This window comes from Pelodiscus sinensis, chromosome 2 (assembly GCF_052426305.1).
Source record: "Pelodiscus sinensis isolate ZL-2025 chromosome 2, ASM5242630v1, whole genome shotgun sequence".
NCBI lineage: Eukaryota > Metazoa > Chordata > Testudines > Trionychidae > Pelodiscus > Pelodiscus sinensis.
The window spans coordinates 174,857,660-174,872,196 of record NC_143053.1 but is presented as its reverse complement, the minus strand read 5'-3'; the positions used below and the strand labels follow the sequence as shown (position 1 = coordinate 174,872,196).

At 44.3% G+C, this 14,537-nt stretch overlaps 1 protein-coding gene across 1 annotated transcript in view; it reads left to right on the top strand.

Annotated features, from left to right (window-relative positions):
• The window catches only part of ITPRID1 (ITPR interacting domain containing 1), a 52,176-nt gene that overhangs the window by 21,529 nt on the left and 16,110 nt on the right, over positions 1–14,537 (top strand). Inside the window, exon 6 of the mRNA XM_089776559.1 lies at positions 13,949–14,031. Within this exon, the coding sequence (XP_089632685.1) occupies positions 13,949–14,031 (83 nt within the window). The remainder of the gene's footprint in view (positions 1–13,948; positions 14,032–14,537) is intronic.

The following is a 14,537-nucleotide window of genomic DNA, read 5'->3' as shown; positions in this document are numbered from 1 at the left end:
ACTGGAGTTGATTGCAGGGGTGGGTTCCTTGATGAGTATGATGAAGGTGTGTCGTGCGGTTGCTGGCAAGAATTTAAGGTTAGGGGGTTGTCTGTAGGTGAGGATTGGCTTGTCTCTCAAGGCATTTGTGAGTGAGGGGTCATTTTCCAGGGTAGGTTGTAGATGGTTGATAATGCACAGGAGGGTTTTAAGTTGGGGGCTGTAAGTGATGACAAGTGGAGTTCTGTTGTTTTCTTTGTAAAGCCTATCTTGAAGAAGCTGTTGTCTGGTACTTGTCTGGATCTGTTCATATGTTTTTTCACTTTTCCAGGTGGGTATTTTAGTTGTAAGAATGCTTGATATAGATCCTGTAGGTGTTTGTCTCTGTGCGATTGGCGCAAATCCGGTCATATCATAGGACCTGGCTATAAACAATTGATTGGGAAAAGTGTCTTGGATGGATGCTAGAAAGCAGCTGCCTACTCTCGGAGGCTATATCTACACTAAAGGGGAAAGTCGACTTAAGATACACAACTCCACCTACTTTAATTATGTAGCTGGAATCATCATATCTTAAATCATGTTTTCATGCTGTCCACATAGCAGGAGGTCAATGGGAGTAAATGCTCCCATTGGTTTCCCTTACTCCTTGTGAGGAACAGGACTACCGGTGCTGATGGGGGTGCTCCCTTCACTAGCCCCGGTAATTCAAACTCCAGAAGTTTGTCTGCGGCAGCATCGATCTTCCACATAACGTAGACATGGCCTGTGTGAAGTAGGTTATTAGAGAATATCACCTCTACGGGGCTACGTCTAGACTGAATCTCCCTGTTGACAGAGGGATGCAAATCAAGCACGTTGAAATTGCTAATGAAGCAGGGATTTAAATATCCTGTGCTTCATTAGCATAAACATGGCCACAACTTTTTTTTCTAAAAAGAGCTTTTTCGGAAAAAAAACAGCAGTCTAGATGCGGAGCTGTTGAAAATAAACCCTTTTTTGGCAGATCCTGTATTCTTCAAAAAATCCCTGCTTCATTAGCAATTTTGATGTGCCTAATCTACATCTCTCTGTCGACAGAGAGGTGTAGTCTAGGCACAGCCTGGCATATACTGTTTCCAGTGAGAAATTCAGTGTGTTGAGCAGTGTCATCAAGCCTAAAATGACCCCTCTGCATACCTGAAAGAAAATATTCTCTCTGACCCTATTGTCCTGAGGTGTAGTTGCTGGAGCTAAAGCTAAGGCACACTCAGTAAGGAATCCCTGGCTCTGAAATTCATAGAACTCAAGTCTGGCCATTTATAGTAAGATGCAACGTATTTGTGCACAAAAGATAATTTGGGGAAATAATTTTTTTCATAAATTTAAACCACAAATTTCAGTATTCAGCTACATTTTTCTTCTACAATCCCAGGGGGTTTAGAAAACACCTCATTTTTACTTCAAAAGCTTCTGAGTCTCTAAGGGTATGTCTACACTGCACAGTTATTTTGGAATAAGCTATTTTGGAATAGTTATTCTGAAATAGCATATTTCAAAATAGCACATCTACACTGCTGGGAAGCCTCAAAATTAGTCCGAGGCAGGGTCCCCTAATGTGGATGTACTATCTTGATTTAGAGCCCTAGGAGGAATTACTTAGAATGGCCCTGGTAAAGGGATATTTCGAAATAGCGGAAGTGGAGTGTCTACACACATCTTATTTCAAAATAGCTATTTCGGAATAGGCATTATTCCTCATAGAATGAGGTTTACAGAAGTCAGAATAACCTGTCCATTATTTTGAAATTATTTTGAAATAACGGAATTGCTGTGTAAACACTCGCATAATTATTTCAGAATAACAGCCATTATTCCAAATTAATTTTGCTGTGTAGACACACCCTCAGGTGACACAAGACTACTCCTTGTTTTTAAAGTTGCAGACTAACACAGCTACCTCTGTGAGACTTGCAAAGCAATGTAGTCATTTGTTTCCTTTATAGAGAAACAGAACTTTTTCATACAAAAAATTGTTCTAGAGACATTTTTCAACTAGTTCTGCTCCTCACCAAGGATTCCTACTTAATGTGAGCTATGAAAATATGTGCTTTTAGAGAGAGAGTCCTATCCATTTCACTATTTTCTAAAGCAAAGAGCTCATGAGGAACATGATGCAAACCCATTAACTTCTCAGATGTTTTGGGTGGGAATAGGTTGAAGGGTGAGGGCTATGGTGATGTTAGTTACTAGAGAGCTTATTATGTTGTTGTTATATGGTTGGTCTACAGGGTGTTTTATACATTGCATTTTTATTCTGTGTGGTTTAATCTTATGAAATATGTGGCCCTTGGGCTAATCACCTTTAAATCAAAATAACTAAATACACTTTGTTCCTTATATCTGGAAAACATAGTTCTTTGCAAAGTGTGCCCCTGTGCCACAATGATGCATGCCTTATAAAAACACGTGGTAATAAATAATAGCATGTATAGTGGGAGGCAGAAATCAGATGAGAAAATTGCACAATTATCTAAAATGTAGGCGCCATGTAATTGAAAATGTGCATCTTAGATGTATCAGTGTTATCTGTGATTACAGAAAGAAAAACAGGCCAGGCTGTTTGAGAGAGAGGAAGGGGGGGTCTGCTTGGTAGTAAAAGAATAATGGTACAGCAAGATTTCTGGGCTGTGCCCACAAAAGCCCTTCTATGTTTTGTTAGTCTATAAAGTGCTACCAGACCATTTGTTGTTTTTTAAATTTAAAGTTTTCGGTTCTTGTTATATGCTTTTTGGGGCAAGAGCTATTTTTTTTCCGCTTGTACACAAGCCTGTCGACAGGGGAAGGGAAAGGGGGCAGTTGCCTCTTGGCCTGGCAATTTAAAAAGGCCCAGGGATCCCAGCCACCACCACTGGCAAGGCTATCAGCCCCACAGTTTCTACAGCTCCTAGCCCAATGGTGTTCTTGCCCAAAAGTGAGACTCTCCTGCGTTACCAAACTACAACATTAATACTAGTAACTGTGTTGGGTACAGAATTTTGTATTTTACTGTTAGTATGTGGTGGATCACACCTTCAACAGGAGTTGTTAGTGTGATGCTGTTGCAAAACTGCAACACTAAAGGACCTGGATATGTTTAGTTCGGGAAAAGAGAAGATTGATGGGGGACAGGATAGTGGTCTTCGAATACTTGAAAAGCTTCAATAAGAAAGATGGGGGAAAGTTGTTCTCTCTTGTCACAGAGGGCAGGCTAAGAGGCAATGGATTTAAACTAAGCATAGCAGATTTAGGCTAACCCTCAGGAATAATGTCCTAGCTATAAGAACAGTAGGGAAATGGATCAGACTTCCTAGGGAGGCTGTGAAAGCTCCTTCACTGGAGGTGTTCAAGAAGGCCGGATAGCCATCTGTCTTGGATGTCTTTTAGACACAACAAATACTGCGTCTTGGCAGACAGTTAAACTAGATGATCCTTGTGGCCCCTCCTATAGGTTCTGTAATGCCGTGTGTGCCAATTTGAAACAATCTCACTTAATCCAAATGGAACAGGGATGTGACATTTATTTAGCTAACCTGCATTTTGAATAAGATGTAACTGATCCATTGTGGGGCACATATCCCAGTTTCCTATCATGGGGATTTCAGATAAGAGGATTGTATCTAGCTCTTACTATGAAGAACAGTAGAAGGGCATGAATGAAAACTACAGCTTATTCTAGCACTGGAAACTGAAGTTATGGCTTGTCCGCTGCTGCCATCTGGTGAGCATACTCCTGTGCTGCTACATGTTATTCTAGTCCCACGGAGGTGGGCCTAGATGGGCAGCACTTACTCCAATGAAAAAGTCCAATGCAATTGGTATTTTTAGAAGATGACAGACTATAAACGTGAGGGTGGTAAAATTGGGCCTCGTATTGTTTCTATTGAAAAAGTAAGTACACACAAAGATTGGCATGAACTATCTAGTCTGGACATTTTTGTTTCTGAAGCTGGGGAAATAACCTTTAAAATGCCTCAGAAAGAATTTATAAACCAACAAATAGTCTAGTAGCACTTTAAAGACTAACAAAACATGTAGATGGTATCATGAGCTTTCATGGGCACAACCCACTTCTTCAGATGACAGGAGTGTTGGAAGTCCAGATCCAAGAATAAATAAGGGAAGGGGGGGGGGGAGAAAAGAAAAAAAATGGAGGGGAGGAAGAAAAAAAAGAGACAGTGAGTAGATAAGCGTCAGTGGGGTAGCCGAGTTAGTCTGTAACAGGAAAAACTTTAAAAACAACAAATAGTCTATTACAGGGGTAGCCAATCCATTAGAGACGAAGAGCCAAGACAGTGGTGGACAGAGTGCGAAGAGCCACATACTGGGGGTGAAAATTGTTGAGCAAAAAAAAAAAAAAAGCAGCTGCGCCAGGGGAAAATAGATGCCAGTACACACCGTCCCAGGGGGCTCCAGGCTGGACAGTGTTGGGATCCGGTGGAAGGCTGGGGTGCTGAGCAAGCCACAGGCTTGTGGCTGTGAGGGTGCAGGAGTTTGGGCTGGAGTGCATGAGGGGCTCCGGGCAGGGAGGTTGGGAGTATGATGGGATCAGGACACAGATTTGCAGAGTATGGATGGTGCAGGACTGTTGTGGCAGAAGACTGGGGATGTGGGGGTGCAGGAGTTTGGGGATGTGAGAGGCTCAGGACAGGGGGTTCCAGTGTAGGAGAGGCTCAGGTTTGGAGTCCGGGGGGGTGCAGGAGTGTTATGATGCTGTGGTCAAATCGGGGGTTGGCTCCAATTGGGGGCTTGTTTGCCAGGATTCATTTTTAAATAAAATATGTCAAACACAACATGCTTCAGCATTGTCTTTATTTGTGAGAAGGGCAGGGAACCTATTTTGAGTCAGGGGTCGCTGACCCACAGAAAAAATCAGCTGGGGCCACACAAGTGAGATGCATAAAACAACCCCTCCAAAAAACCCCAAGCTTCACTAATGTGTCCCCAACTGTGCTGGGGCGGGCAGGGGACAGGATGCTAGTGGGGGGATCTGGTCGGGGCTAGGGGAGAGTGTCAGCTCGGCCAGTACCTGGGGGTCCCAGGTCTCAGGAAGCAAGCAGCTGCTCTTCCCCTCCCCTCTTCTCCCTTCCCCTCCCATAAACAGCTGGAATGCTTCCTGAAATACCAGGTCTGTCACTCAGCCGGGGATTTCCTTCCCTCTGCTGCTTGCCTGTGCAGGGTGTGTGTGTGTGTGTATAGGAGTCCCGGGACTGCATGCCAGCTCCAACTTCTCAGGAAGTGTGCGCTTGTCCTCTGCTCCCCATGACAGCTGCATGCTTCCTGAGAAGTTGGAGCTGACATGCAGTACCTGGATTCCAACTGCCTCCCCCCCGCCTCGCTGTAACCCAATCCCCCTCTTCTCTCCTCCCCCAGAGCCAGACCCCCTTTCCCTCCGCTCTAACCCAATTTCCATCCCCTCCTCTTCCCCAGAGCCAGGCTCCTCTCCCCTCCCTAATCCAATTCCCCTCCCCCCCCAACTTTATGCCTGGGTCCCAGAGCCAGAGCTGCCGTCACCACTGCTGCTGCCATGTGCATCTCCCTACAAGTGCTGGGCACATACGCTGAGCAGCTGGCTTTGAGCATGTGTTGGTCGGGAACCCATGTGCACCCCCCACAACCCAATTTCTCTCCCTTCCCCTCCCCTTCTCCAGAGCCAGGCATCTCCCTCCCCCCAACCTTATGCCTAGATCCCGGAGTCACCACTGCACCTGGATCCGCCACTGTTGCCTGCACTCAGCAGTCAGCTGCTAGCACGTACAGTCTGGGATGCTGAGTGTGACCCAGCCTGCATATGCAGGATATGGCACAGTGCACTGGGGGCCATGAGCTGAATGGCGGAGGCTGTGAGCATGCATGTGGCTCAGAGCAACCTGGCCATGAGACCAGCTGACCTGAGCGGTTCTGGGTTCTGCAATTTTTTTCTTTGAGAGCCAGGTTGGCCACCGCTGGTCTAGTAGCACCTTAACGACTAAAAAGTTACAAGAGGCGGATAAGAACCATTAGTTTGCACTTGGAAAGGAAGATGACCAACACCAGATTCTACACAGACATCAAGAGCAATTAGCACCTTCATTGTTTGGTTGGGTGGTTAAGTCATTAAGATGTGGAAGATAATGTGCGAGCCATCGGATATCCCAATTCATACAATTTGCATAAGAATTAAACTTGTGAATGAAGTTAAATTCCAACCCTTCTCTGTATATTTACCTTGTGGAATTGATCTAAAACAAAATGGGCAACTTGGAGATCCATTAATGAGTATCCAGGAAGATTAAAGTGTTCTCCAACAGGTTTTTGTGTGTTGCCTTTTTGGATATCTGATTTGTGTCCATTCATTCTTTCCCATAGAGACTGTCCAGTCTGGCCAATATACATGGCAGTGTGGCATTGCTGGCATTTGATGGTATCAATCACATTAGTGGATGAGCCGTTAAATGAGCTTCTGATTCGGTGGCTGATGTGGCTGTGTCCTGAGATTAAATCGCTTGTGTAGATGTATGGGCAGAGTTGGCACCGGGGCTGATTGCAGGGGTGGGTTCCTAGAAGATTATGATGGAGGTGTGTTGTGTGGTTACTGGAAAGAATTTGTTTGAGGTTAGGGGGTTGTCTGTAAGCAAGAATTGGCCTTTCCCCCAAGGCCTCAGAGTGAGTGATCATTTTCCAGGATAGGTTGTAGATTGTTGATAAGCCATTGGAGGGGTTCAAGCTGTGGACTGTAGGTGATGACAAGTGAAACATTGTTGTTTTCTCTTATAGGCCTTACTTGAAGTAGTTCATGTCTGGGTACTTTTTGGGGTCTGTCAATCAGGTTTTTTTCACTTTTCTAGACGTGTATTTCAGTTTTAAGAATGCTCTATATAGATCCTGTAGGTGTTTCTCTCTGTCTCTTGGATTGGAGCAGATCCGGTTGTATTTTAGGGCTTGGCTGTATACAATGGATTGAGAAATGTGTCTGGGATGGAAGCTAGAGGCATGAAGGTAAGTGTAGCAGATGGTAGGTTTCCAATATAGAGTGGTGGGAATTTGTCCATCATTTAATTGAACTGTAATGTTAAAGAAATGGATTTCTCGTGTGGATTGATCTAGGCTGAGATTGATGGTAGGGTGGAAGTTGTTGAAATCCTGTGAAATTCTTCAAGGGTCTCTTTCCTGTGGGTCCATATGATGAAGATGTCATCGATGTAGTGTAAGTAGAGTAAGTGTGTTAGGGGGTGAGAGCTGAGGAAACGTTCAAGGTCAGCCATAAAGATGTTGGCATATTGTGGTGTTGTGTGGATGCCCATGGCTGTGCCGCTGACTTGAAGATGCAAATTGTCTCTGAATTGGAAGCAGTTGTGGGTTAGGACAAAGCCGCAGAGTGTAATCAAGTGTGCAGTGCTGTCATCAGGGATGGTGGAATGTGTAATCCATCTTCATATGGAATGTGAGTGTAAAGAGCTTCTATGTCCATAGTGGTCAGGATGGTATTGTCAGGTAGATTATTGATGTTTTGTAGTTTCCTCAGGAAGTCAGTGATGTCGCGAAGGTAGCTAGGAATGCTGGTCGCATAGGGTCTGAGGAGAGAGTCAATATAGCCAGATAATCCCGTTGTAAGTGTGCCAGTGCTTGAGATGATGGATTTTCCGGGATTTCCAGGTTTGTGTATCTTGGGTAGCAGATAGAAAACTCCTGGTCAGGGAGTAGGGTGGGTGTTGGTGTAAATTTAGTCCTGAGCAGCATCAGGGAGCTTCATGAGCAGCTGTTTCAGGGTTTTTTGGTATTCTTTTAGTGGGATCACAGGAGAGAGGCTTGTAGAATCTGGTATTGGTGAGTTGTCTGGTCACCTCCTGTTCATAATCTGTTCTGTTCATGAGCTATAGACATCATTTAAAAGCCCTTTATATTTCAGTTTTACATCCAGATGCTTAGATGAGTTATTTTCTTCTAGTGTGCAAAAATCCAGTGGACTGCAACAAGTCCTCTGTTTAGGTAATAGTTGTAAAAACACTGTAAATCTGACAGTGGAATAGTTTTATTAGATTTCATGTGCCTGTTGTAGCAGTTTGATACTCCACACTCTTCTGTTTCCAACAATCCAGATACAGCTGATTCTTTATTCCCTTACTAGTTACTTGAACTTTCTCTGAATGATGTGCTGGTAGCACTGAGGTAGCCTACTTTGCTGAGCAAGATTGTCCTATTGTTTCCTTATCTGTCTGTATCCATCTGTGATAGTTTCTCTTTCACTCCCATTGTAAAGTCTTTGGGGCAGAGATTGTCAAAGGGTTCCTGCTCTGTAAGTTGGGGTGCTGTGGCACTGTGACAATACAAATAAGTAATGAGAATAATTGTATCCTACTCAGCAGGTTGGTGTAGAGATAGTGGGAGATAATGGAGAAGGAATTTCCTGTTGATTGATACTGTAGGTAAGATTGTGTGGTTGAGAAAGAAGGCCTGTAGGCCTAGCTAGTGGTATTACAGTGCACAAATGGGGCTGACACACTACTGGAATCTGCCAAACCCGATGTTGCAGATAGAGTTGGTGGGTATAGGTGCAGTGAGGTCTGCACCTAATCCAAAATTCATACAGCTCTAATTTCAGTTAGATTATTTCTTTTGTCTATCATTCAATATAGAAACTTGAATTCTAGGTGCCACAATGTTGTGGTTTTACATCATGGTATCCATTCCTTCAGGTAAATATTAAGACTGCAACATTTTAAGAACATAAGAACGGCCGTACTGGGTCAGACCAGAGGTCCATCTAGCCCAGTATCCTGTCTACCGACAGTGGCCAGCACCAGGTGCCCCAGAGAGGGTGGACCGAAGACAATGATCAAGTGATTTGTCTCCTGCCATCCCTCTCCAGCCTCTGACAAACAGAGGCCAAGGACACCATTTTATCCCCTGGCTAATAGCCTTTTATGGACCTAACCTCCATGAATTTATCCAGCTTCTCTTTAAACTCTATTATAGTCCTAGCCTTCACAGCCTCCTCTGGCAAGGAGTTCCACGGGTTGACTACAGGCTGTGTGAAGAAGAACTTTCTTTTATTAGTTTTAAACCTGCTCCCCATTAATTTCATTTGGTGTCCTCTAGTTCTTCTATTTAGGGAACTAATAAATAACTTTTCTTTATCCGCCCTCTCCACACCACTCATGATTTTATATACCTCTATCATATCCCCCCTCAGTCTCCTCTTTTCTAAACTGAAAAGTCCCAGTTGCTTTAACCTCTCCTCATATGGGACCCGTTCCAAACCCCTAATCATTTTAGTTGCCCTTTTCTGAACCCTTTTCAAGGCCAAAATATCTTTTTTGAGGTGAGGAGACCACATCTGTACACAGTATTCAGGGGCAGTAAGATATTCTGGGTCTTATTTTCTATCCCTTTCCTAATAATTCCTAGCATCCTATTTGCCTTTTTGACTGCTGCTGCACTCTGTGTGGAAGTTTTCAGAGAACTGTCCACGATAACTCCAAGATCTCTTTCCTGATTTGTCGTAGCCAAATTAGCCCCCATCATACTGTACGTCTAGTTGGGGTTATTTTTCCCGATGTGCATTACTTTACACTTATCCACATTAAATTTCATTTGCCATTTTGTTGCCCAATCACTCAGTTTGGGGAGATCTTCTTGGAGTCCCTCACAGTCTGCTTCTGTCTTGACTATCCTAAGCAGTTTGGTATCATCTGCAAACTTTACTACCTCACTGCTTACCCCTTTCTCCAGATCATTTATGAATAAGTTGAAAAGGATTGGTCCCAGGACTGACCCTTGAGGTACACCGCTAGTTACCCCTCTCCAATCTGAAAATTTACCATTTATTCCTACCCTTTGTTTCCTGTCTTTTAACCAGTTCTCAATCCAAGAAAGGACCTTCCCTCTTATCCCATGGCCATGTAATTTACACAAGAGCCTTTGGTGAGGGACCTTGTCAAAGGCTTTCTGAAAATCCAAGTATACTAAAATTTTATTTACAACTCATGCAGAATAGTGGTGGGATTTAGCAGCAAAACCATCCCAATCTGAGCTAGCACAGCAAGGCTAAGAGACAAGGCTTTCCTCACTAGCATCTCTCAGGGATGTTGGGATGTTCTCAGACTTCCTCTTTCTAGCATGGCCAGGTGTGTTCTCTGCACAATTCCCTAAATTGAAATGATTAATTCATTGCTCAGAAAAGGTCTGAGGCTAAAGCTTCTCTCTAAACACACTTCGGCTCCCTTTTGCTCTGCATACATGCCAAGAATCTCTGCAGTTTGGGAGCCTCCATACACTCATCACAGCCAACAACTCGTACCCCTTCAGGTGACCTTCCAATGCAGAGAATAGTTTAGCTGCTAGAGGCGGCCAAACTATCTTGAATACTCAATCTAGAAACATGGTATATGGTGAGTAATTCTGATTTAAGGGGCTATCAGAGATTCATTATGGACAACCAGTTTTAACAAAGTATCAATGTGTTGCTTTTTTAACAAAGCCTCAATCTTTCGCTTTTTTTTCCGAAATAACGACTCTTGCTCAAGAGGGGGGTTTTGTGCAAAAAGGAGCCGTTTAGACAGCAAAAAGGCGGCTCATTAAGTATGCAAATGAGGCACGGTGATATTCACCGCTTTGCCTCATTTGCATATTCTCTTGTGCAAGAGAGGGCAGTCTAGACATAATAGTGGTAAGTGTGGTTTCAAATGGAGACAGCTATCTTATAGTAGCTACTTAAAAGCAAATGCAATTTTAGGTTGCCTTAGGCATAGCATTCAAGTCATGGGAAGTGATAGTATGGTTCCTCTTGGTGCTGGTTAGGCCTCAGCAGGAGTATTGTATCCACTTTTGGTGACCAGGATATAGAAAAGATGTAGAGAAACTGAAAAGAATCCAGAGGCAAGTGACAAAGTTGATCAAAGGGATGGAATGCAAGCTGTAAGAGCAAAGGCTGAAAAGGAAGTGGGTATGTTTAGTTTGGAAAAGCAGAGACTGAGGGAGGACATAATAGCAGTTTTCAAATACTTGAAAGGCTGCCAGCATTAACATGAATTGCCTATAAAACCCTCATACAACAACAGAAGAATAAACATCTAAATCACCAGCACTCTCGAACAAAAGAGAAGAGCAACAAAAATGATTAAAGGTCTAGAAAACATGATCTATGAGGGAAGATTGAAAGAACTGGGTTTGTTTATTCTGGAAAGGAGAAGACTGTGAGGGAACATAACAGTTTTCAAGTACCTAAAAGGCTGTTACAAGGCAGAGGGAGAAAAATTAATCTCCTTAACCTCTGATAACAGGACAAGAAGCAAAGGGTTTAATTACAGAAGGGAAGTTTAGGTTGGACATTATGAAAAACTTCCTGCTGGGGTAGTTAAGTACTGGAATAAGTTACCTAGGGAGGCTTGTAGAATCTCCAGCATTGGAGATTTCTAAGAGTAGGTTAGACAAAAACCTGTCAAGGATGGTCTAGATCAGTGGTCCCCAACATGGTGCCCGCTGGGGCATTTATGTGCGCCCGCCTAGTCGGGGTCGTGACGCAGGATGGCAGGGGGAGGACGGGCCGCACGCGCTGCGGGGCTGAACTCACACTGTGACGGGGCGTGAGGAAGCACCAGCGGTGGGAGAACCTGCTGGGGAGTGCGGTGGGGAAGATGTGGGAGCAGGGTGGCCAGTCCGGAGTGGCGAAATGGCTGCGTTGGGGGGGTCTGGCACCAGCGCAGGTGCACTTGGCACAGGGCTGGCTGGCCAGGTGACGCAGCAGGATGACGTCACCCACCGGTGCGGTGCCCGCCACACAAAAACGTTGGGGACCACTGGTCTAGATGGTGCTTGGTCCTGTCAGGAGTTTGGTGGATAGGACCTGATGACCTCTAAAAGTCCCTTCCAGTTCCATGATTCTATAAAATACAGGTAACATGAAATAATGTATTCTTCTAACAGCAGTTTGAATTTCCAAACTTACAGTGGACTGACCCTGCCTGGGATGAAAAGTCTTTTTCATATTGGACTGTGACACGGTGCCTCTTGCTGGATACTAGGGGAATCAGCTCTTCAGCTCTGGCGTGCCCCCTTTGAGCTGGTGTCACGCCTACTGTTAGCTGATATTCCCCATCATTTTGTGTTAGGACCCACATCCCTCCCAGATGTGGTACCCTTCCACCTGGGTACTGCCCTGCCCCAGTGCCCCCACATTCTGGGGCCCTTCTCCTCAGGGAACCCCCAACCCCTATGCCCACCTGGCTTCAGTGTCACTGCCAGTCATCATCTAGCCCCTTACCTCAGGGACAAACTGCAGTCTGAATGGCCACTCATCATTGGCAAGAGGATGTGGACCTGCTGCCTTCTGCTGCCCTGGCTGCCTCTCTGCAGCCCTAATACCCTCAGGCCTTGGTTCAGGCCCTGCAGCCTGGGAGCTTCCCCAGCTCTGCCTGCCTTTCCCCAGCCCTTCTCTAAGTCCAGAAGACTCTGGACATTTCGTCTTCACGGTCTGGGTCCATACTGTGACCTGGACCACTACAGTCTTCATCTCCTTCTCTGACTGGGCCCTCTCTGTCCCAGACAATTTATTAGCTGCCTCCCTAGGATGGCTTCCAGGCAGGTCGACTACTGCCATCACTGCAGAATTGACTGTACCTGCCTTTGACCTCTCTGTGTCCCCAGATACCTCCTTCTTCAGCCTCCCTCCCTTGAGGGGGCAAGTGCCTCTTCTGGTTAGGGTTGCCAGGTGTCTGGTTTTGAACTGAACAGTCCAGTATTTGAGCTATTTTTTGGGAAACAAAAAATACTGGTATTTTCTAAATAAGAAGTAATGTAGATTGTGATGTTAGGTCAAGTGTGTCCTGTATTTTTGTTGAAACCATCTGGCAAACCTACTTCTGGTGGCCCTTCTTGTGGCAGACAAAGCAGACTCCCTACCTCCTTGCTGCTCATGGCCTTACTCGGTCCCCCTCAGGTTCAGCCCCTGCTCTGGGGCTGACTTTCAGGAAAGTGGCACAAGTCTTGCAGTGGGGACAGGCGGGAGAATATGTAGCTCTTTGCATCCTGTCAGACATTAGGCAGCACTTTTCACTGGAGGAAAGTGTAGGGAGTTTTAGTTTCTACTCATACCTGATAAGAAAGTGTTTCCTTGGCAGTAAGGAAGTAACTAATGGGGGAGTCAAGGCTTATGCCCTTTCAGGAGGAGAGGGTTCCTGCCCAAGTAAGGAGAGCAAAAAGCTTAGAAAACATCCTTAGCCCCTTAATTTTCAAAAAGTGGCCAATAATTTTGATTGATTGTGGTTTTTGTGTGCCCAAATTGGTGTGTGTAAGATGAGCCACTGACAAGTGAGGAACCCAAATCACTGCCTACTTTTAAAATTTTGTATGGATAAAAATTGAGAATATATGGTTCCTTAATCTCCTTCTGAAGAGAAAAAAATTGTGCAAGTAAGGTAACAAATAACATATTTAAAGGTATCTCAATCTAGACTTATGTGGCTTTTGGTCTTAAGTGCCATCTTTTTCTTACCATATTCATGAGTATTCATGATTTCAACTCCATTGAAATCACTGGAAATGCTCATCTGAGTAGCATTTCCAAAGTGCCTATAATGATCAAGAAACAGTCAAAAGTCAACAATTTTAGCAAGTGAAATAACAAAGCAAAAGGACAGGTACTTATCGACTATTTATATTGGTTTATTTTGAGTGTTCAAATGATGATCTTTGTTTTCCAGAGATGAAAAATGGAACCTCAGTTAGTGATTAGACCTGTTGTTAAATCAATGCTTGTTCTGGTATTTGCAGCTACACTGGACACACATTGTAGTTTATTCTGGTTGTAGAGTTCTAATTGGTTCAGAGTAAAACTGCTAGGACCAGGAATATGTTTAGCATGAGAAAGAACAATTACAGTGAACCCACTTTAGGCTCTAATGAGAAGCATTTACTGATTTTTAATCTGGCTTGCTGTTTGAATCTCCTCTCGCCCCTATTTTTCTCCCTGCAGAAGTGCTGGTGACAAGAACAAACAGCTGCCAGTCTGACAGCAGTGGATTTCTGGAGGAACCTCTGGAGCCATTCCCTTTACAAGTAAAGAGCTGGTGGTATTATTGAATGAGATTATTGAAAAGTTTGAGCAAAACTAATATCCAAAAGTTACCAGGTTCATGAAAAACAAAAGTAATACTAATACAGGGTGATAGAATTTTCCTGAGATTTCCTGTGGGGAAAACAGACAAATTTTCATAGGCAAAAAAAAAAAAAAAAAAAAAAAAAGCATTCGTACCTCAGTGGAATACTATACAAGTCCCAAAATTATACCCTGTAGAACTTTTCCACCATCTAATGTGTGTCATTCTTGCTCTTTTGGCTCAAGTGGTCAGCCAACATTTAGGGTATGTCTAGACTACATGGCTCCATCGACAGAGCCATATAAACTAGTTTACCCGGCATAGGCAAAGAAGCGGGGATTTAAACAATCCCCGCTTCATTAAAATAAACATGGCCGCCGCACTGTGCCGATGATCAGCTGATCCGGCACAGTGTGGCAGTCTAGACGCGGATCTGTCGGTTGGGGAAGCCTTTGCCGACCGATC